Raw genomic sequence first — 25,609 nt, forward strand, 5'->3', positions numbered from 1 at the left:
GTTCTTCTTTGCGAGAGAAGTTCGAGGTGAAATCCCTTGGTTAATGAGTTCTCTACGAGAGAAGTTGGAGGTGAAATCCCTTGGTTAATGAGTTCTTCTCTGCGAGAGAAATTCAAGATGAAATCCCTTGACCCACCCTCTGGGAGTAGCTATGGTGGAATTCATGCGTATGACTTTATGATTTTTATTTTTGATTTCACTCAACCTTTAGGAGTAGCTATGGTGAATATTGTTATGCTGAGATAACAACTTTATTGAATAAAATCTGTGATGAGACTCTGTTAACTTTCTTTGGTTGCAACTGAATGTATCTGTCATGAGATGACGAAATGAAGATCTCTCTCTTGCTAAGAGGGAGTGTTGAAGTTATAGTTGCGATAGAGATCCAAGATGCAACGTCTCTTATTTATCTTGTGGATTCAGTTACCTTTATTTATCCTGCTACGGTTCATTGGCTTTCGTTTTCTTTTCATGTTCCGTTGGTGAAGATGTCTTTGTGGTTGTCGGTGACTTTTCATGTCTATGTGGCTGTCGGTGAAGTTGTGGTTGTTGGTGACTTTTCATGTTTATGTGGTTGTCGGTGAAGATGTGGATGTCGGTGTCTTTTCCTCTTCCTTTGTGGAGTCTCTTCACTTGCAATTCCGATTCTTTATATTCATCGCCCTTCCATTTCCGTGGCTCTTCTTCGTCTTCAGCAGATGGATAGTTATATATTGTTGGCTTCTCTCGTTTGTCTTGTAGCGATTTGAGAACATTGTGTATGTAGTTTGTTAGATCAGTAATAGTATATGTTTTCTATGTTCAGAGTTTTCAGTCTTATGAAGGTTTATAGAATGTATATGAGATGTATCATTTGACTTCATTGTCATGATTGATTTGTAGAGAATCAAACTTATCTTATTGTGATTGATAGTAATATGAAACTATCAACAATTGTATTCATTTTCAGAGATATAATAAAGTTTATTTTTGAGTGGGCTGGGATTTTCACCCTCAGGTGGAGGGTTTTCCCAGGATAAGCTCTTGTGTTTGTGTTGTTTATAAGTTTAGTTTTCTGCTTTCAATTTTTTTGGTTCAAATATAACAGACTTAAGGTCTTGAATTATACATTTATATGATAATATGAAAGTGAGAAAACTGAAGGCAAGGAGATAACCTCCACTTGCATACTAATTAAAGATCCTCCAAATGAAGCCTCAAGAACTCTAATCCCTAATGGTGGTATTCCCGCCACCCAACCATGTGGTACCCTTAGGCCCATTCCCATTGTGCTAGGAGATAGTCATTTGGGCACAATCACATCAGTCACACAAAACATGGAGTATGGCTCATTAACACACCAATCAGTATAACGTCATATACACATGGCATCAAATGAAATACAACATCATCAAGGCATACATGCCAAGATACATGATCGACAACAAATGCACATGGGCCCACAAGCATGACAAACATCCAATGCATAATAGGCCAACAAACTGATCATCAAATCATAGAAATACATGCTCAAGTGGATAACATCACCGGTATTGAGCAAAAGGAATAACCCACTTCATTGGGCATAGATGTGCCAACATGACAACATATAGCACAGATGTAAAAACATGCAATCAAGGTCTCTTTCTATCACAATGTGACTAGAGACAGGTTTCTCCGTGTACATCAAGTACAATGATATCAAGGGCGAGGAACCCGTTGGTTGAAAAAATTTTACACTTGGAGAAATATACAAAATTGTGGTTTCAACCACAGTGTGTGAGTAAAACTCTCCTAATTAAGGGAAGGCTCCCCCTATCTATCTACAACTTAAAATTAAAATAGGATGGGACAACAATCTTTCTTCTTCTTTCAAGAAAGCCAATATCCTTTTTTCTTCACAGAAAAGGATAGCAATTTAACATAAAACAACAATAACAATTTTTTGAAATGAAATGAGAGAAAGGAAATGAAGTTTCTTGAAAGCTCAAAGACTTCCATCACTTCCTTTGGGACGGGACAACAATATCAAGCTCAAAGTTTTGATTATGTGAAGTCATATTTACCCTTTTTCTATATTAATGATATTCAAAACAAATTATATCAGCACAAAGACTGAAATACCTTATTCTTTTCTACGTAAAACAGTAAGAAGTAGTACAAGCTCAAAGACTCACAGCTATTTCTTACAAAATTTGCTTCTAAACTCTCTTAAGAACAAGTGCAAGCACAAAGTCTTGCAGCTCCTCTCAAAAGAATATTTACTCTAATTTATATTAACCTCCAATACTTGCAGCACAAAGACTGCAAATCAAATTCGATTAAGCTCTTAAAGAAACATTTGTAAGAAAGATAATATGGAACACAAACTCAAGAATGTAGCACAAAGACTCAAAGCTTGAGCAACCTTCTTCTATTGCTTTCAATTCTTGAATTCACACATGAAAGCTCAAAGACTTCTTTGCTATAAATTTGGCAGAGTTTTTGCTTGCTTTTCTAAAAGATAAAGATTACAATAGACCCGACCCCTCAAGTATTTATAGAAGAGGAGTCTTGAGAAAACGGTGGGAGGATCCTAACTAACTTGAGAGATTCTCTCAACCACCAAGACTTATTCAATAACTAACTATGACTTATTTCAACTACAGTCCTAACTGAACACAACTTGTAGTTGCTTTACATGTAATTACAAAAGTGCAAGTAAAGACTTGACTTGCAATTTACAAAAAGTTTTTACATGTAACTTGTCAAAAGAAAAACTACAACTAAGAGATTACAATTTTGGAAAAAACGCAACTAAGTGTTGAAAAACACTTAAGTTGCAGCTTGTGAATACATGAATCCTTCAAACTTCTGGATGATCATTCGTAGCTCAGCAGGATTCAGTTCGTGGGTGTTCTTGGCAATAACCATGGTTTTCATGATGGTGTCATGGCATCGAAGAAGCATAGAGTCATTCTTCTCCAAAGTGGACTGGATTTCGTGCAAAAAGATTTAATGTTTCATCAAAACCTGAATTGAAGCAGCTGAAAATTGTTCGCTCCTCCACTCATTATGAATCCTCATCTGTAGATCTGCGAGCACTTCTTCTTTTATCAACTCTCGATTTTGAGTCATTATGCTGCAAGAGGCCTTCTCACAATGAGAAACAACACCTTGGAATACTTCAACTCGCAATCTCATTGCATCATCAATCTCCTCAATGAGGGATTTGAGAACAAGGGCTTTATTCTCCAGAAGTTCTTCAAATTCCAAGTACATGACCCTGGAAGGAATAATGGCATGCTCCTGAAGAACACTCAACTATTGTCGAGGTATTGTGCGCCAAATTGTCAAGCTATCTTCAACCCTTTCCAAATTCTGTTTGAAAGTCTCGGAGGTATGATTTAATTTTTCTTCAATGGTCTCCAACTTCGACATTATTTGGAAAATGTCTTTCAGCACTTGTGCACACAAATCATGAAGTTGATCCACCCAAGAATCCAACGCTTGTACCTTCTGAACAACTCTTTCAACTCCTCGAATTGATTCTTGTGAACCGGAAGAACTTGTAGGATTACTCCCTTCACCAGTAGGTTTTGTAATTTTATGAATAGCTGCAACAAGTTGCCTGTTCTCCTCTTCTAGCTTGTCTTTCTTTGCTAGAAGTTCATCATACCACTGTACTAGTGAAGCTACGGATTGCTGGGCATCATGCTTGACCACTTCATGTGTTTGTTTACCCAATTCTATCCTTCTAACCCTGTAATCAGCAGCTTGCATTTCCTCACGTGGCTTATCCGCAAGGGGCTCAACAATTTCTGCCACTTTCATCTTGTTGTTGTCAATAGTTACTCTTGAGATTGTCTTGGCTTTTTTAGCAACCTTGGGCTTAGACTGCTTGAGTTGCTAATAATCAAAGACATTAGGAGAGATTTCCTGCTTCTTCCTCTTTGGGGTAAAAGAACTAAGCCATGGAGGTAAAACGACTAGTTCTCCTCTAGTAGCTGCTGAAGGCGAAGGAGAAGCAGTTTCTGTTTGAACAGTCCTAGTCACCCTAGGAGGAGTATCTATTTGGATGGCGACCATGGTTTGCTCGATAACCAAAGGGCATGAAGATTGCCTCATAAATTCTTCAAAGCCAAAAGTAGAGGTATCGATCTCTGACAAATGGATACATGTAGGAGTATCCTCGAGGATTTCTAGCAAACTCTCTTGTTGATGATCAAGAGGTGGCTCAACTGCTGAAATAAGAACGACATTCTGAGGAGACTCCTCCACTATTATGTCAGGAGGAGATAGAGGCAACTCCATGGAAACTGAGGAGGGAATCTCATGAGGTGACTCCGAAGCCAGTGACTTAGGAGCATCATTTGATTGTTGTCCTTCCTCTGGATCATCAGGATCAATCACATGAATATGAATCCGGGACTTTTCTTTCCCACGAATTGTTGCCTCCTCAGGAGGAAGCACCATTGCCTGACTAACCCGCAATTTGATCCTAGTGCCTGAAGATGATGCACCTTCCTTGTTTTCAATCTGAATATCAGACTTACGTCCAAGAGGCCCCATAGAATCATCTTCTTTTCTGACCTTGATCTTGATGAGCCTAACACCGTTACCTTTGAGCCAAGTGTTGGTGTTAGCTAAGATGGGCTGAAATCTCTCAAGAATGGAAGTGCATTCTTTATGTGACCATTGGATTAAAGGAAGTGGGGCTTCCTCAACCCTTCGTGAGACAAACTCTAGATCGAGCACATTACCATCATCAATCATTCCTTGCAGAATGTCCACCAGGTTCAGATCAATAACCTGCTTAACAATATTCCTGTAGTAGTCCATCTTGAGAACCTCCATTTCTGTACGAAGATCTACCTAGATATCCTCAATACGATGCACATGTACGAAGGACTTTTTGATCTTTTCCTTCATACCCTAGTAGTCAAAATCTGCCCTTGATTTAAACCTTTTGAGTTTAATCTCTTGCATCTTAGTCTCCATAGCTTTGGCTTTGACAGATGTGACAAGAGAATACCGGCCAATCCTTAATGGGTTTGTTGTAGAAATCCCAATTCCAACCTTATGTTTGACAGATTGATTAGCGTGCACAGCCATGATCTATCTTCCCAACTCCATAAGAATAATCTTATCAGTCGGGTATCTAGGAAGCATGTATGGCTGCCCACTGTAGAATCCGACTCTTACATAAGTGGAAGTCAGGAATTGAAGAAACAAGCACCCATACTCATTCACTCTTTCCCATGCTTCATCTGACACCCTTCTGTTCTTTAGAGTCTTGTCAAATTGGCACATGAAGTAACCAAAGAATGCATCTTGAACCCTTCTGAAATGTAATATGTTGGGTCTCAAAGGCAGCTGATCATAAAATTCCCACACAGGTATAATCGAACGATCACCCTTGGTAGAAAGACCAGGGAAATGTTTGAGTGATGCTACCAAATATACTAAGTAATCTCTCCCCATGATATATGATGGGACTGCCTTATGAACATGGTAAACTGATACATCCAGGGTTCAAAAACATTAGAGTGTTCAAGACCCATCATCCTGCTGAGGAGAGTAATGATGTCTCCAATTTCCCACTTGAAGTCACAATGGTACAACTTAGCCCACCTCGTGAAGGCAGCTCGTGGCTCATGAATCCACCTGTTAATGTGGCGTTTACAGTCCTTTTCCCTCTTGACATAGTACTTAGCTGCACTATCCTTTGAAATTTCCATATAAACAGGTGCTGGTGGTATTCTGAAGACTCTCTCAATAGTATCTGCATCGAGGCGGATTATTGCCTCACCATCATCATTTCTAATGGTTCTTGTCTCCTTGTCAAAGTGATGGGTGCAAGCGAGAACAAATTCAGGTTCTAGGGCAGCCACTGGAAAAGAAGATGCATGATGAATGTGGCTATCCAACAACCGCTACATATTAATATCCTGCTGATCCTCCACCCTCTTAATGAATTCTGACATGTCCACATGCCCTATCTCTATATCCTTGATGTGATCCAAAGGAGAGGAAACTTGTGAAGGTGAAACTTCATTCTGGTACTTGACATATTTATACTTCATCTTCTTCGAAATGGGAGACGATGGTAAGTCTGACATTGAAGGACAACATGGTATGTTGCGATGAAGACTTAAAAGTGTTAAGGCAACATCATAATCAGCTGCAACTAACATTTTTCCTTCTTCAAATGGGAAGAACTCCAGCACTTGCACTTCACAACTTTGTGAGAGAAAGATGGGAAATAAATGGGAATACTGAAAATTTGACTTTGACCAATTTCGGATCGTGGGGAAAGTTTTACAAGTGGGGAAGAACGAACATGCGATCGGATTTTTAAAACCCGAATGCAAGTATACTAATAAAACGGAAAATGATTAAAAAATGAAATTTGGACTTATGGGAAATGACGTGAACGGAACGTGTGGATATAGGCAATGAGTATGGATAAAAATGGGAAGATTTTGGGAATGTCATTTTTAAGAAAATGGGAAGAACTTTCAACATGCAATCCGGTTCTGAAAACCCGATTTTGGAAGAATGGGTGTTTTTCATCTTTGCAACTTGGAATTTCAACAAAAGATGGTTAAAGTCTTATAACCATAAGGGAAGATCAATTATTTTCATCCAACTTGTAATTGGGATTTAAAATCCCGAATACAAGAAAAACAATGCAATTCACAAATTGCTTTGCAAAGGGGAAAATCCTTCTCACAAATCCGATTTTAGGGCAAAACCAACATATATACAAATGTACAACTAGAATGGAAAGACAAGAAAACAAGAAAATGAAACAAGAAGAAAAGAAAACATACCTTGCTTCAATCCAAAATGCCTCTTCAAAAATGAAACAATCTTTGAATGAAGAAGACAATCCTTTAAATAAGCAACAAATCGAACTTAAAAACCCTAGCCATTTTTTTTAAAAACGTTTTTAGCAGCAAAAACGCCTTGCAAAGTGGAAAAAGAATTGGTCAAATCTCCCTTAAATCTCAACGCCTAGGGTTGAGGAAGCAAAACGATATGGGAGAGAAGAGATTCATGGCATCTTGGAGGACAAAATCTTGGTGTTTTGGCAAACACGTATTGCTGGAAACTCGCCTTCAAACCAGCAAATGAATACACCAAATGGCGTGAAAAGAGTTTCAATATGCATGAAAACAGTGAGGAAACCAAAACGCCTTCCTCCTAAGATTTCTCCACAAAAATCGGTGGAAAATGTCAACCAAATCCTTCAACAATGCTGGTTGGGTTCTTGGGAGAATGCAACAAGTTTTATTTTGCATGTAAGAATGAAAATCGGGTTTCTTTTTTCATTTTACAAGTTTAAAAATGTCACTTTATTTTGTAGAAGGCAAAATCGGGTTTTTGAGACCACATTGCAAGTTCAAAAATGCCTTTATTTTCACTTATGGAGCAAATCAGGTTTTTGAGACTCAATTGCAAGTTTAAAATGTCACTTTATTTCCATTCTAGAGCAAATCGGGTTTTTGAGAGAGAAATACAACTTATAATAACTTGTAAGGGGAAAATAAAATCCCCTCAACAAGTTTTAATAACTTAATACATGTAATAGGGAAATAAAATCCCCATTACAAGTAAAAACTCTAAAATAGGAACTTTATAAAAGAATTACAAGTAACTTTTTAAATTTGCAATTTAAAATTGACTTGTAACTAACCCAAAAAATCCCTATTATGACTTAAAAAACCAAAAAGCATCAAGGGGGAAATAAAAAGTAAGTTACAAGTTCTTTTTCAATAAAGTGCACTTGTAATTAGCTAAAAATTTCCTACAAAGACTAAAACAAAAGAAAACATTAAAACTTGCAATTTAAGGAAAATTTTCCACCTGCAGTCAGGGAGAAAAAACCCGAAATTGAAGGAAAGACATAGCAAATGAACCCTGAATGCGATGAAATTTGAAACGTGGTTCGAGGATGGACTGAAGATTAAGCTAGTCCAAGGGCGAAGCAAAATTCTGCCTTGGGAAGCATGCCATAGAGTAAAATTTTCATTTTTTGACAAAAAAATTATGTAATGGTCCATCATTATCAGGGGGAGGAGTGTCATCTCAATAGCTCAAAGAGATGGCTAAGTGGAGTCGTGTATGCATCCATTCGCCCACATGAGGAACCCAACTTGCAAGGCCCAATGGTTCTTGAGCATGCCTTCTATGCTCATACCAAGATTGTACTAGCACTCTGGGTATGCAATCAATTATCTTGGTTATTTTTATTTCCCCAATGTCTTTAATTTTCACTTTTTAAAGAAACTCTTAGCCCTTCAAATCCTTGGCCCCTTTGTGCTTTGGCCAATGTCAAGAGCCACCCATTTCCTACACCCTACATTGATATTCCTAGGTTCATCATGCCAATTAACTGTTTGGGCATGGCACTGATTTCAATTCAAAATTTTGGGGCTAGAAACAAACGTGGTCTCATAATTTCCTGAGTCAAAAACAAATACGGAGACTTTTTATCCTGCATTTAAATTCATCTAGAATAATTAGAAATTCAAATTTTCTGAAATATTTTACAAAGGAAAACCCATAAAATTTTCCAAGATTGCATTTATGGAAAGATTCAAATTTTAAAATACAAATTTCAATTTTCTAAAAACACCCTTTCTAACAACACACTTCTGAGATCAATTTATTTTTGAATGATTTTGGATTTCTTTTTCAGAATGATGACACAAAATAGAGATTTTAAAAAATTTTACCAATAAAAATGCATGAGTTAACTCTAAAATGGAGGCCATACGCTTCAATAAGGATAAGGATAGCAAAGCATAATTTAAACAACTTTCAACAACAAGAAATTGAGAAAATTACCTTTCCTTTTTTGGAGCTGAGAGATGACAAAATTGATTCAATTGGGAGAGAATTTCACAAGCAATTCACTCACACCAGCTATGCCTTGCTTTCCCATCCGAATTATAAACAATTCCATTCACCAACCAAGCTTTCTCTTGAAATTTCCATTTTTGAGAAGAGAGTTTTCGAAAATGAGAGAATGAGATAAAAGGCAGTGTCTTTTTCCTTCACTTTTTTCAATTCTATTTTCATTTTCGCTTTTTATTTTATTTCTTTCATTTCTTTTTTATTTATTTCTATTTCTTTCTTTTCATTTTCACAACTATAATTTTTATTAAATCAAAATTGCCTCATTCATTTCTTTTCCCAAAGACTATAAAATAATACAATTAATTCCTTTTTTCAAAATTTAAATAATTTTAATCAGTTTTTTAAAGCCAAAGGAAAAATTTGGGATAACAATTTTAACCAATTTCAGTGATTTAAATAATATTTCCAATGCACATCAACTTGCAATTTCCCTTTCTTTTGTTTCCCAATTTCTTGATTCTTAATACATTAGGCAATATTCACATGCAATATTTAATATTTAAAACTACAATTGCATGCCAATGGGAACTAAGCAACCACCTTAAACACATAAACTCAAAGTGATATCTCTAATGTACCCACCATTGGGGAATAACTAAGACTTGCATATTAGGTGGAGTAATACCCTTGTACATGTAACCACTTAACACACACATCAAGTGTACCTGTTCAATATATAATAGCTGAAGCACAAAAATCATCCAACGGGGTTCAACATATATAAGACATATAATCATGATATATTATACTAACAACCATAAAATAAATCACTATGATAATCAGAAAGCATAACACATACATCTCAAGGAATACAAAAGAATGAAATTCATCAAGTCCTTGCAAGGAAACTGGCACACTGACACACACACATCTCAATGCATATAGAACACCAACAATTGACATATTGAGGAACCTCATCTCGAAAAATGCAGGTGGTCCAAACACACCATGTAGAGCAAGAACAAAAGCCACAACCAGCTAACGAAGAAAATGGTGAAGTTGAAACACCAAACTATACCCAAAGCAACAAGCACAAGCATAACCTATGCATTTCTTGATACATAGCTGAAAAACAATGCTGAGATCTAGCCATCTCAAGCCTGGAAACGAGAGGGCTTTACATAAGTAGTAAGTGAGGAAGCAATTTCTTGGGATTCCTCAAATTTCTTAGATTCAAACTTTGAAGAAGAATGGTTAGATAAGCATGATAAAAGGCCCATGGAGAAAATGTTGAAGGAATTTTGGAATTGCAATTGTGTTATAAAGATGAAACAAATTCACTTCATTGCTTTCTCCATTGGCAAATTGAGGAATGTGAAGTATTTTTGTCGATTTGCAATTTTATTGAAGCTATGCAGATGACTAGAAGCAATCAAATTCATATCGAGGAAACTTGGCTTAGTGATCCTAAATTGTTGAAAAGTTCATTTGTGCCAAACAAATAAATGTTTAGGATTTGATATTTTATTGCCATAAATGCTTCAACAACAATATCGAAGGCAACTAATGAAATTATTGAAGTACTCAAAATAATAAATATTAAAAAATTAATTGATTTGGAGCATATGGATATTTGTTGTCCTGATGAATGTTACAAAGGATCCTACTCTTGTATATTTTGGCACATCAAAGTTAGACTAGAGTCGGCCTCACATGGAAATTACCAAAAAGGGCAAAGTATCATAAAGTGGGTTGGACAGGAAAATAATGATGGAGAGGAAAATAATGGGTGGTCCCTAGATGAGAAACACAAAAAATAATAAAGGGAGAATTATTATTGTGCAATGGGTGTTAGAGCTACAAACTAAAAAATAAATGAGTATGGGTGAAAAGAGAAATTAGAAGATTATATCATAAAACTTCTATGTTCACTATATGTTTAAGAGCATAGAGTATAAGAAATTAAAAACAAAAATTATTTCCATTGTGCAACCAACCTCTATATTGTGACCACAACATAAAATGGACAATCACATTAAAAATTATAAAGTCCCCAACTTTTACTTTGTATGGCCTTAAAAGATTAAACCATCCATATCATCTTCCCTACCGTATAGTAGAAAAGGGTGAAATAAATCATACATTTTAAGAGTTATGCTACCATATGACTCCATAAAGCTCCTAATTTCAATGTATTGTCAAAGGAAAGACCATATGAAAACTTCTAATTTTTCCCCATCATATGACAGGCTGAATAAGAATATCTTATAGTTCAATTCAACTACTCTTTCTACCATACAGTTTAATTCACTTAAGATAACTATTGTTTTAACCTCCAATCCTCTTGCTTCAATTGTATGGTTTGCATAGAACAACGCAAGTTTGTCATTCCTTTTCTGTATAACTCCTTCCAGTTGATCCTCCCAACCATACGGTACTCACAATACCTTTTTCTCATCGCATGGCCCTTGCTAAAACATCATACTATATGGCCTCTACTGGAATAGTTGTTTTGGAATCACCACTTTGCAGTGTTCAGCCAAAAAAGCCTAAATCAATTTTCGTTGTAACTAGATGATCACCCATTCTTCAATCAATCATTGTTTAGTCTATTCAAGTTGCTTCTATTGTATGGTCAGTGTGGGTTCTATTGATCCTTCTACAGTTGGCTTTTCTTTAGACTTTGAATTTGGCAAAAATAGAGAAGCATTCCTACAGGTTGGTGAATTGGATAAATGACATTCATGGAATATGGGGATACTGAACAAAATTTCATGATTAGAATTCTTTTGAAGTGCTCGTAGTGCTGTTTGGGTTTAGTGGTTGCTTGTAGCAATTTAGGGCAAATTTTTCTTTCAGTTATCTTTTCTTCTTCCATCGTAAACCATTTCTGGAAATTGTTGTCTATGTTTAATTGCGGAATGTTCACTAGTTGTGGAAAGATCAGGTTATGATCAGATTGTTCTAGTTGCTAGTGGGAGGTATTAGCAACATGGTTTTGCTTTGTCTATAATGCCGTCACAAGTTTACCTAATGTTACTTGATGATTACTTGTTTTTATATTGTCGAGAAGATGACTTTTGTTTGGTGGGGATGATGTAGCCAATGTACAATGCCTTTCTTATGTTTTATTTATACAATTGTATCCAACTATGTATTGATTGTTGCCAACTTTCAGATAATTATTAGAGTCAGTTAGTAGACAGTTGTGTTCTACTTGGCAGCCATCAGGCTCTTTAAATAAAGTTTTTGTAGTTAGGAAAAACGGTCTGATCCTTGGCTTATCATTTGTAGTCTACTTCTTTTATAACTTCATGTGTGAAATAAAGTTATATTTAAATGCTTTATCTGTTCATTATTTCAAATATTAATTCTATAATTATTTCCAACAGAGTTGAGTGTTTATTTTTCTTGTTCTTTTTTAAATTTCCGTTTAAATTAGAGTAATTTTCATGGGCTTACTGTGGATGTTATTTTTTGTCTATCCAGCTTGCAAGTTTCGCATATGTTCCCAAGCAAAGACATGTTAGGATGCAACTTAGCCGGAAAAATATATATCACCGCGATTTATTCACTTGTCAGTAAGTATCTTAATTAATGTGGATTTCAATATACTTTTACATTCAAGTAGGCTACTGTTGCATTAATGCCTATGTTTTATTAATGCCAGTAGTCATCACTTTTGGTCAGAGAATTATAGAAGATAAATCTAAAGAAAGAGCAATAACCAGGAAGAGATTACACACACAGAGATATAGATGTCCTAGTGGTTATGCCTTGTCTACGTCAGTACTATAATTTGCAGATATTGAAACCAAGGAAAACGAAAAAGTACCTTAAGTAGAAATTATTTAATACAGGATTATCATTTATGTATAAGGATGAATGGTTTCAAAGTAGAAGACAATAACCTTGTAATTGGGAAAACTCAAAACTGAATTATAATGGGTCAAAATGGTCTTTAGACTGAGTACTAGTTTCTCTCAAAAAGTTAACATTTGTGAATTAGTGATGGCTGTTTGTGAGGCATAATTTATCAATTTGGGGTACATAAACCATAGTCATTTTTGAATGAAAAACAGTATGATATAGCTAGAAGAAAAACTGCAGAGAAAAGTACAGCATAAGTGCACAGAAATCAGTGCAGCACTTGAAGTCTGAATGGTTGCACTTGTTGCTTTCTACTACTTAGAATGAATTCTTAGAGTATGGAGGGGAGTAAGGGAGTTGACAATTAACATCAGAAGTGACAATTGATAGTGGAGAAATATGTAGCCATGTCTTTGGTTCCCCTGACTGCTTCTGCTGGAATTAGGGGCTTTTGGAGTTTTTGAAGCCCTCCACTTGCCAACTGGGTGTTCACATGTAATTTAATTGTTGAGGGAATTGTTTACTTAATGAGTTAAAATGATGGACTCCAAGGGTGAATGCAAGGATCGAAACCCACATATTAAATCCCTTGCCTCTAGAATTCTCATTGGAGTTTCTTTAATCTTATATTGCAGGGGAGCTCACTTCCTTTTGAAAAAGGCAGTTTTCTTTATGCTTGAAATATCCATGCACATCAATTGAAAAAGGCAGGGGAACACAATTAAAATGTGTTACGTACTAAAGTAGAAATCAGCAAATGTAGTTTGTGGTTTTATTTATTTTGGAGTTGAAATATGCAAAACTTATATTGATTATTCTACTAGCAATTTGTTTATCTTTGCAGATCTTTAATATTTTTTCCAAAATTTGTGAGAGAGTAAAATTATAACATATCAATCTTCTGTAACAAAATTCAATGTGTTTCCTTAATACATTATGTACACAGTATTTCTTTCCAAACCTAAAATCAAAAGCTGAAATAAAGTAAAATGTATAGAACAATATCCATGCCTAGAGACATGCCAACTGACTGAAGTGATATATAGAGTCAAAATATACTTACGTATTGAACACAACATGGTTGCTGTGACTCTCTTTGCCCTAGGTGCAAAAGTGCATTCAAACCCATACTGTAACGTCCCCTCTTTTCTAATGACCATTCAGGAGGGAGGATTTGTCTGTTAGCCATCTCCGCAGGCAAATGGTAAGGTTAGGAGATGATTGGTTAACCAAGAGGAGCTACACTTAGTCAAATTCTGGTACTTGGTAAAAAAAAAAAAGCTTATAATGAGAGCTTATAAGTTACTTTTTCTATAATTAGAAACTTTAATAAAAAGTAACTTTATTTAAGTTATGACTTATTTTCACCCCATGGCTCGATTTCCTAGGCAAGATAAATAATTAAAAGGTGGTCAAAATGTTAATGATGAGCTGACCCTCATGCTGGGCGAACTTTTGGAGGGAGAAAGGAATCTTTCTTTGATACTTTTGGAGAGTTCGATTAGGGTTGGAAAGCATAAAGATGTTCTATGTGGCTTTTTGGTCATTATGTTTGGATGATTTTTGAACAATTCTTTACCTTCAGCAGGTCTGCAGCATATTGGCAGAGTTCTGGAGTCAATTTGGAGACGGAAAACTTCAAATTGCTAGTGTAGGACGAAAACCATCACACCTATCAGCATATTGATCTTCATTGGAAGCTCTTTTTCAGGTCATGGGGGCCAAATTCAAGAGCTAATTGGTGAATTACAGAAGCATTAGGGTCTGATATTCTGATCTGAGCAGAAATAAATCAATTCCCAGCAAGTTTATGCTCTTAATCAGCAGGCTGTACCTTTCCCAGGTTGGCCGTACCACTTGTCTTGTTTGGTGTTTGCAAATAAAATAATTGCTGGGGTTTTAGCCCAGCAAATCACATCAGAATTCATTGTTGGCAGCTAATAAGAAGAAGTCAGTGGTTATGTTGGAGAAATTGCATCATTTTGGAGTTGTGTCGGCAAATTAGTGGGAAAATTGATCATTCCTGGAGATTCCACTTGGCAAGATTCTAGAAATTGTACTGGACCTGAGATTTCTTCACAAATTTGTTTTTGATAATTATTTATTAGATGAATAAAGCTTATTGGAGTCATTAGCTACAACTAGAGGTGCCTCAAACATTCTATCTCACTTTTCAAGCAAATAAAGTCACCCTCAATCTAGCATTGGACACCTGGTAAGCCAACTTTGGCTCTGGTTACAATTAGAAGTAATTTAATTTGTTTGACAACTTGCTGTTAATAAATCAGAACTTTGAATCTTAGTTTCAGTCATAATTTCAGTTTTTTATTTGTATTACTTCATCATTTTGCATCATTCTTTAAATAAGCAAAAAACCCAAAACCTTCAAAACTATCAAAAACCAAAAAAAAAAAAGTATTTGCCTATCAAAGACTTCAAGACAAACCAATCAGATTTGTGCCAATTCCTAGTGGGCATCTTTCATTGGTATCAAAGCGATGATCCTTCTAGCCTGGGGGTCATCGGAGTGATTTTGTGTATCGGGGTGTTGATTTGTTTTTTGTACACGACCAAACACAGAATAAAATACCTAAAGGTACCTTATCCTCTCTTGAACAAAGTTTCCCGACTGCTGAAGATCTCGCCAAAGGATCAATCGGAGAAACTCCAAGGTTCTATTATGTAGGTTCTCTACTCGTGGATAAGCTCTTCGTGGTATGATGTGATTTTGTTGGAATCACAAGGGGACTTACATTCAATGACCTGAACGTCTGATTTGCTGGAATCACAAGTCTTATTTACCAACTGGAAGATAAAGAAATGGCAAAAGATACAAGGTTCAGGAAGTCTACTCTAAGACCTAGAATGCGAGAAGATGGATGAATGACCAGGTGGAATCCTACTGGGTTGGGTCTTACCATCAGGTTGAACAATTCAACACCAACTCAGTGCAATCTTCTAAGGGATGTTTCAAATATGTCCAAATCGTAGACCATCAGATACTGATCACCATTCAAGATAATGCATGAACAACAGAGGTGTTATGACTCAGGATTAAGCTTGTTCTATGCCAGTTGACCATGCAAGGAGCTCTTACAATCAGCAAAAGGCTAGTGGTTTGGACTAGGTGGATTCCACGCGAGTGCATTCAATAACTTCTTTCATTCAATTTAATTATCTATCATCTAAAATGAAGATTCAACAAGAGACCATGCATATTGCAAAGAAACAACACACTTCACCATAACTTCAATGAAAATGGAGTTTTTTTACGATCAATGGCAACAATTTCTTGCCTTGTCCTCCTACTCTACTCTAATTGCTATTCTATCAACTGACTATTAACTATTTCTAACTATTCACCATTTCTAACTATTCACCCACTATTAACCTTTTACAAATGAGGAGCCAGGGTTTTATATAGAGAACCCTTTACAAACGGACGACTCTGATTGACTTAGAACCAATGGCTAGGATTACAAGATAGAAACCCTAATTAGGGTTTGTTACAACAAACTTCCTTAGCCAATTACATTTCAGGAGTGAGGACCAATAAGAAGCAGGGGTAGGTACATCGAAGTTTGTGCCGCCTCTGGTAAATTAGGTACATTGAATCTGGTCATGCTGAGGTGGACCAATCTGACTGGAAGAATGATGACTGGGGATGCCACCTTGTCTAATGCTTGTGGCTTGGTTGATCCTCTTCTCTATCTCAATTTGATGAATGGTGTTCCTCTTTTACTCCCAAGTGCTTGATGAGGCTTTCTTATCGTCAAGTCTTCCTTCCCCGGTAGCATACCTTGCCTTGAAGTGTTGGCAAACCCTTTCTTTGTCATCTTGTGGTAGAATGAGGTCTTGAGACTAACTTGAACTCCTTGAACACCCCTGGTCTTCCAACGCTTCAAAGCACCTTGAATCCTCCCTTTTTGCATGTGGAACGTCCTTGATGATGATGGACTGGAAGAGGTCATCCTTGTCCCGGCCTAGTCTTCTTTCATCTGCAAAACAAACCATAAGATGATGAAGGACACATGATATATTCATTCTAACATAGCGTTTTCCACCTTAAATCATCAATAAGAGTTATCAAAATGAAGTTCTCTTGAAATCCTTCCCAACGACAGGCCCCATAAAATTTCGCCTTGGACCCTGGCCAAAGACAGGACCTATTTGGGATTTTCGCCCTGGACCCTCTGGAAGGGTCAGGAGCGAAATTCTTGTTTAAGCTCAAATTCCATCATTTTATTGGTTCAAAATGCCTCCAAGACAAGCATATGCTATCTTTCTCTTGTCCAAAGCCTAGGAATCCATGTCTTGACCTTCATCATGAGTAAGTTAGGTAAAATTGAGAATTTTGCTCTGGACCCTTTGGAAGGGTCAGGAGTGAAATTCATTCTTTAGCTCAAAATCCTTACCTCTTGGACTCATAACCTATTCAAACACATGCCTGTGGCCATCTTTAAGTCCAATTCACCTTGATCATTGTCCTGGCCTAGCACAAACTGGAAGGAAAAATGGCATTTTGAGAATTTCGCTCTGGACCCTTTGGAAGGGTCAGGAACGAAATTCAAGTTTTTCACTTGATATTTCATTTCCTTCACTCCAATCTATCTTGCAAGGCGAGAATACATCACTTTTCTTCCAATCATGCCATAGGGATCAAAGTTCTGGCTTCAATCAAGGGAAAAATAGGTGGTTTGAAGAATTTCGCCCTAGACCCTTTGGAAGGGTCAGGAGCGAAATTCATTTCTTGCTTGTTTTCCCTGATTCAACTCCATTCCTCTCACTTTGTTCTTACTTGATTCTCACCTTTGGATCTATCTCTCAACATAACAACACTTGCTTTACCTCACAATGGCTAAAAAGGAGAATTTCACTAAAAACCATGGCCAAGGTTAGGACCTATTTAGGATTTCGCCCTGGACCCTTTGGAAGGGTCAGGAGCGAAATCCTTATCCTAGCTCAAAATCTTGGCCATTGGTGGCCACAATCCATTCCAAGGCATGCCTAGGGGTCCTTCCAAGCTCAATCTACCTTGATCCACACTTAGCTTGACACAACAATGAAAGGAAAGGTTGGTTTTTAGGAATTTTGCTTTGGACCCTTTGGAAGGGTCAGGAGCGAAATTCACCTTCTTGAGCTTATTTCATCATTTTTCTACTTCAATTCAGATCAAAAAGGCAAGGACATATCAATCTATTCCTATCTAGGCCATAAAAACCAAGAACTTGACTTGTTTTGAAAGGGAAATAGGTGCTCTTAAGAATTTCGCTCTGGACCCTTTGGAAGGGTCAGGAGCAAAATTCATGTTTCTGCTCAATTCCATCAAGTTTGAAGATCACCAACAAGTCAAAGTCATGCCTAAAGACATCTCCAATCCTAATTCATCTTAGTCCACACCTGACTTGGCACAAAATTGAGGGAAAAGAGTGGTTTTGTGAAATTTTCGCTCTGGACCCTTTGGAAGGGTCAAGAGCGAATTTCTCATTCTAGACTTGACTCTTCATCTTTTCAACTCCAATCTTCTTTGAAAGGTAAAAATTCACTACTCTTCGCTCAAGGAACAAGGTTTGGGGCCTAAACATGGAAGCAAAAGAGGTTTATCAAGAATTTCGCTCTGGACCCTTTGGAAGTGTCAAGAGCGAATTTCATGATTTAGGCAAAATCTTCATCTTTCAAAGCGTCCAACTATTTCTCAAGGCAAGAACATACCAATTCACCCTCCAACATGCCAACGCCTAGCCAAAACAAGGAAGAAAATAAGAGCTATAAGGATTTTCGCTTTGGACCCTTTGGAAGGGTCAGGAGCGAAATCCTCTTTCCAGGTTGATCTTGCACTTCATTCATCCAATTCTTCCTCAAACGCAATCAATTCAACTTCCTTTCATCCTAATCAAGGCAATTCGCTATCAAACTAGCTCCAGACAAGGTCACTCTAGGGCCTAAGGCAAAAAAGAAGGTCAAATGGAGGATTTCGCTTTGGACCCTTTGGAAGGGTCAGGACCGAAATTCTCCTTCCAGCTTCCAGGTTGATTTCCATCATTTCATTGCCTCAAACTTCCTCTCCAAGGTAAATATGCATCCAAGTCTCCTTAACTATGCCTCAAAAATCCAAAACTTGGCCATATCAAAGAGCAAAAATAGAGAAAAAGTGAATTTTGCTCTGGACCCTTTGGAAGGGTCAGGAGCGAAATTCTCCTTCTAGGCTCATTTTCACTTTTTTCCTCCCTTCTTTGGCTTGGATATAACTCATTAGACTTCTCCTGATCATCCTCCAGTCGAAGTTAGCATTCACTTCAAGGCTTTGTGAAGAAAAAAGGGGCTCATATGAATTTCGCTCTGGACCCTTTGGAAGGGTCAGGAGCGAAATTCTTGTCTTGGTCAAAAATACTTCACTCCTTCACATTCTATCACTTGGAAAGGCAAAGACACATCATTTCCCTTCCAAATATGCCCAAGGAACAAGGTTGGTAGTCTAAGCAAGGAAGCAAATGAGGCTTATGAAGAATTTTGCTCTGGACCCTTTGGAAGGGTCAAGAGCGAAATTTCTATTTTAGGCTAAAATCCTTCACTCCTTCACTTTTAGTCACTTTAAGTTATGAAGTATAAGTGATATTTCCTTATATCTTTCTTCTTTCTTATACTTTAAGTTATATTCCATATATACTATTAGGATGTTTGAGAGTGGTTTCGGACCTCCAGAAGTTATAATGCAAAATCTAGTTTTTGGAGGATTCTTCAATTTTCTAGACTTAGTCAAATTTCAAGATCAGGATGACATTCCAGACAGCCAAATTTCAGGACATTTGAAGATCAGAATGACAATCCAGACTTCATCACTCACCAATTTGACTTAACTCAGACCTCCAAAGATGATACTCACTCACCAAGCTTCATTGACCTCCTCAAACTCAAACAAGACACAATTAGCAAAAAGAACAAAACCTTGTCCTAAAGAAGACTTTCAAAGAAATCCTAACCTGGAGCACCTGCTGACTCCCCCTGGCTCAAGCAGAGCCTACCATCCTAGTGATCCCCCTGGCAACACTCAAAATGCAAAGGCTAACAGACAAAACCCTAAAAGACCTAGAAACAAACCCCAAAAAGCAAAAAAGGTAGGGGTCCCCATTTGCAATGGGGCGATGTGTGAATACATCACAACACGGGGCAGATTTGGTACTTTCAGGTTCTACACACGTAGAAGAGCTCAAGTGGATGTGAAGTTTGTAACTGAACAACTTGTAGAAAATAATATGGCTGAACAAGAGAATACCAAGAATGAGGGAAGACAGGAACGACTTGATCTTGATGAGATTATGAGGAGCTTGGCTAATGGACAACCGAGAATTGTGCAAGCTATCGATAGGTTACAGAATAAACTGGATAGAATAGATTTGGGACACCTCAGGGATAGGCGTAGAAGGCATAGCAGATTAGTATTAGTTGCAAGTAGTCGTGGCAGCAGTAAGACTCCATCTTCCCTGGGTAGTTCATCTATCTCACCACGGAAAGACAAAACTCAAACCAGGACAACTGATAGACCCATGCTTCCTTGTTTCACTCCTAGAGATGAACTGCCATTGGCTGACCCATAGGATGGAATAACATTTTAGGATACAGTTATCGCCGCCAGTGAGGAATGGGCACATCTTCTAGCTCATGTTAGAGATGCTTTTCCGTTGCACTAGTACTGTATGCAACGAAGGGATTCCATGAGCGATCATAATGATAGATGGCTGAGACAGCAATGGAACAATGACTTGAAGAAAGCCTCAATCAAGTTCACTTTATCTCCCTTTGATGGCAGTGGGAAAATTAGTGCACGAGCTTGGGTCCATAAAATGGACATTTACCTATCCTTGAAGCCGATGCCAAAAGATGTGGCCATTCAATTTGCTGTCCTACACTTAGAGGGTGTTGCATACGATTGGTGGCACCATGGATTAGTCACTCAGAACCATGCTCTTATTCACTCATGCACAAAGTTCACAGAGAGATTGATTGCAAGGTTTGATAGGAAGGATGTGGAATTATATTACATGGACTTAGCTCTACTGAAATAGATAGACAACATTGAAACTTACATTAATGAGTTTCAACGCATTGCAGTCATGGTACCTGAGATGCCTGACAAGCGAGTAGTGTGGCTTTTTATTGAGGGCCTACATGAGAGACTCAAAGGTTTGGTTAAGGCTTTAAAGCCTAAGACTTTGCAGGAGGCCATACAGATTACGCTAGACCTTGATAGCTCTCCTCCACCCTCCATGTTTCAGCAAAACAAAAACTTTTCCATGAACTCCAAACCCTTCCAAAAGTCATCCTCACAACAAAAGGGAAACACTTCTTCTCCTAAGATTAATCGTGAATCTAGGAATGAATTGAGAAGAAAGAAGTTGTGTTTTACATGCAAGAAGCCCTGGGAATCGGGTCACAGATGCCTTGGCAAAGGCAAAGCCCATCTTATTGAGGTGAGCTAAGACGTGGAGGATGAGCACATACATGACATAGATGATGAGGGGGTACATGATGATCCTACTCGAGAGCCACCACAGATAGAACTTGATCATACTAACTCCATGGCTACGACCAACATTACTATGGCCACACTTTCGAGCTATCCTAAGTACCACGCCTTCAGACTGAAGGATACTGTACATGGGCAACGTGTAGTGTCCTTGGTGGATATTGGAGCAACCCATAATTTTATTGATCAACACCTGGTGGAGAAATGTGGGTTACAATCAGAGGAATCTTCGATATTTAGAGTGAAGGTAGTAGATGGGGCAGTGTTAGGTTGCACTAGGAAAAATCCTTAGCTCAGTATTCAGATGGGCGACTACACATTGACAAATGATTTTTATTTTCTTCCATTAGAGGATTATGATGTAGTTCTTGGTATGTAGTGGTTACAGGGAATTGGCAGATATATCATAGACCACCGCAAGATGCAATTGGAGTTCGTTGCTGATGGCAACAAAAGAATATTGAGGGCATTGTTAGATGGTGGCCCTGAGAAAGTATCATCTCATAGGATGGAGACTATTATCAGACATAATGACATCCATTGGGCTACTCAGTGCTTCATTACATCCAAAACACCTACTTCTTAGGACGAGTGTAGTATCCCCAACAATTTTTTGTTTATTTTAACAATTTACAAACACACCAATCACCCATTAGGGTTAGAATAATGCAATTCAAACCAACTGAAAGGAACCCTAACACCTTTTGATCACCAAGAGCCCAACCTGGGAGGGTGAGACCATACAGTGCATGGGGGATCGTTAGATGCAAACTGAAAACTGATTACAATATTTGGGTGGCAAGCCAGCCCCTTCCACTTTTTAGCAGGATATGGAGAATATTAAAAATCACTTAGCAGTAAACCATCCAAGGATGATGCAAGAAACTGAAGAACAATCACTCTACCGCTTATGTAGCGGGAGGACTAGAAATGAAATTCACTATCAACTCCACTGCTTATTCAGTGGGAGGACAACAAAGAAATTACAAATCAACTCTACCACTTATGCAGTGGGAGGACAATATTACAGAGCCAAATGTAGGTGGCAAGCCAGCCTCTTCCACTTTTCAGCAGGGGTTTTCTTTACAATCTAGAAATGGTTGTTAGTACTACTATTCAGCATTACAATAAAGAGATACAATTCATAGAATAGAGAGATTTTATTGTCCAATACTGATGAATACTTCCAAGCTTAACACAATTAGCAAACTCAAACACACTCATAGAGAAATAACACACCACTGATCACTAAATTGAAAAAGCAATTTGTTGTACGCATAACACGCAGAAAACAGCCACTACCAAAACCACTGTTATGCTCATAACTCGCTTAAAACTTCACTGAATAACACAAGAACAGAAGAAAATGAAAGCGAAGACTGAGATGATGCAACAAGAACCTCAAGCCTGCACTGTGAACACCACCAACAACTTGCACGCAACCCGAGGCAGCCAAGGAATGGTACGACCCAGCTGGGAAGTGCAATTTGCATTATTAAATTCAAATCAGCAAATGAGGATCTGCAAATTGGCAGACTCCATCGCCTAGGGGAGAGAATTAATCAGAGCCAATACCCAGAATGACTTGGCGAACACACAGGGACTCATGAACAGATTTCTAATTCAGCACACACACCAATCAGTAGCATAACACTCCAAAATATCTGAAACTAACACACAAATCTGCAACATTGTTCCTCAAATCTACTCCTCTGGATGAAGAGCAGTCACAAGCTTAATTAGTTGCTGTATTGCGAGCAAGAAACCAAGCAGTAGCTAGGAGGTATGCATTCCCCAAAGCTTCACTCCAAATTTTGGCAGCACTCCATTATAATTTTCTTCATAGATGCCAAATGAGAGGCCAAACTCTCATATTTATAGATTCTGAAACTCAAATTCACATTCAAATGGTGCCCAAATTCCTATCTTTGCATTTGGATTTCATTTCAAACATGTCCTTGACTTGGCACCCCTTTCTCTAGGCACAAAATTCGAACTTTTCCTTGGTCCAAACATACAACATAAAAGAACATTATACATGAGCATATATTCCATCCTTGGTGCCAGACTTAGGAGAATAAATAAATTTTTGAATAAGATGCATTATTCATTTCCTAAGTTGTCCAACAATATAATTAAATATTAAACTTTACAATAAAGTGTTAATATTTAATAAATCACTTGCGAAACAAATGTTGATCAGTACCGAAACAAATGCTGATCAGTACCAAATTGAACTATGAATTGAAGTGTTGGAAACTATCAAACTGAACTGGGTCAGAGCTCTGCACTGAACTACCAAAAATAGAATTGCCTGAATGGACACTTACTAAAAAAAGTAAGTTAGAAAAGCAACTTCCAAAAACATGCTTGTCAAACCCTATGAATGAGCTCAGAAAACCTAGAAAAACCCCAAAATTCAGTCATCTGACATCAACTTATTAAAAATAGTAAGTTGTGCAAACTCCCCTGAATTGATTGCATGTCTTACCACTACGAAGCTTAGAGAAAACCCAAAAGGAAACCTCAATTCTTTCTGCCAAAATCCAACCAGAACATCCCTAAAAACTATGAGGAATTCTCCTCAAAAATAGGAAACCCTAATTCCTCATTCCAAACAGCCTATAGGTTTCCAAAATAGGCTAATGGACCATTGATTACTTCCTACTAAGAAGGGGACATTACAGGGAGATCATTTCATATCGACATTCAACTGGTTTTTGATAAGCATGGAGTGGTTGTAATGTCCCCAATTTTAATAAAGTGACTTAATTAAGTTAATTAATTAAGTGGTCCTAAATTTTAAATAATACCATAAGGACTTATTTAATTAATTAATTTAATTACTAAATAAAGGTGGCCAAATTAATAAAATAATAAAATTTTGGTGTCGGCCGTTTGTAACCCTTCGGGAAACTTCCCGGAGCCCACTTATAAGGCCGAGTTTGGCATAGTTGTAGGTAGGATGCGAATTTGGTGTTTTCTCTATATGTGCAAATTCCAGTTGGAATTCAGTTGTCAGCCATTTCGGAGGTGGAAGATCCTCCCTACTTGGCATCCGCAGTTTCGGTGGGGGAAACTCCTCACCCTACTCTACTCTACTCTACCCTCAGTCCAAGGTTATTGTAATCTGAAGTGCTATCATTACTAAATCTGAATTTCTACTTGCATGTCTGTGTTAATGCATGATAGCTTCGGTAAGATAAATGATTGAATGAGAGATAAATGAAGTCTCTCATTCAATCATTTATCATATCGATAAACCATCAAGAAAAACATCAATCTATTATTCATCTGATAATCATTCCTATCTATATCGAATCTACTTAGTAAATCAATATCGATGATCTCTAATGGTTATTCGGGTCAACTATGTATTCCAATTTACATCAGATATGTTCCTTGAAATAAACAAATGATTATCAAGTGCTTTTGGGTGGCAAAGTATGCACCGCTTGGGATGTATAACTGTTAGTTAGTGATCGGTGTCAATTAACATAGACACCGATTCCCATCGGTTAATATACCACGCCAACCCCATCGTAAATACCGTTTAACATATACACAATGTTACGTGAACCCCGATTAGTATCGGGCTGGTAATAAGTTAAACACCGATTGATTATACATGCCAAGGGGTGCGATCAAGTAGTGTCTTGATCGGTCATGTCCATAAGACATGACCAGTCAAGCCACTGCTTGATCCTCCCTCTTGCATATATATATCATTTGATATTTGTGAAGAGGATATCGAAATCGAAAATACTCCTCTCACCTGTCAAATAAAGAAGATAGTCAGATTCATAATAGAGATAGAAAATTTCATAGATATAGAGAATACATCAAGAATACATCTTGCATATTGAATTGTAAATTGAACAATCATTTACATGGTATCAGAGCCAAGTTAAATCGAACCTGAGGCTATTCAATTTTACATAAAATTCAAATCAAGCATATATTCAACATCACAATCCTATCAATGGCTAGCGCTATTAGATTTGAAGACAGACTAGGAGGAGGTGATGACTTTGCATGGAAATTTAGAATTCAAATGATTCTAAAAGAAAATAAAGTCGAATCATTTGTAAAGACTGAAACTGAAGAACTTGAGACTGAACGTGACAAAGCAATTTGGAGAGAAGGAAACGATAAGGCTATCAAAATCATAGTTGATGGGGTAAGGAACAACGTTATGCCCATTATAAGGAAACATGAAATATCCTTCAACACGTTCAAAGCACTTGAAGATGCTTTTGAGGTATCTAATGCCAATAGAACCTTGGCCCTAAAAAGAGAAATAAATCACATAGCCATGATGAAAGGAGAATCAGTGAATGCCTACTTCATGCGAATATCTTCCCTAAGGGATGAACTGGCAACCCTTAG

General features: G+C 37.5%; 1 protein-coding gene across 3 annotated transcripts in view; it reads left to right on the top strand.

The window, feature by feature from the left end:
• The window catches only part of LOC131029314 (uncharacterized), a 214,915-nt gene that overhangs the window by 79,706 nt on the left and 109,600 nt on the right, over positions 1-25,609 (top strand). For all 3 annotated transcript variants that reach the window (XM_057959771.2, XM_057959765.2, XM_057959760.2), the window contains exon 4: positions 12,316-12,407. In XM_057959771.2, the coding sequence (XP_057815754.2) occupies positions 12,316-12,407 (92 nt within the window). The remainder of the gene's footprint in view (positions 1-12,315; positions 12,408-25,609) is intronic.

This window comes from Cryptomeria japonica, chromosome 3 (assembly GCF_030272615.1).
Source record: "Cryptomeria japonica chromosome 3, Sugi_1.0, whole genome shotgun sequence".
NCBI classification, from domain to species: Eukaryota; Viridiplantae; Streptophyta; class Pinopsida; order Cupressales; family Cupressaceae; genus Cryptomeria; species Cryptomeria japonica.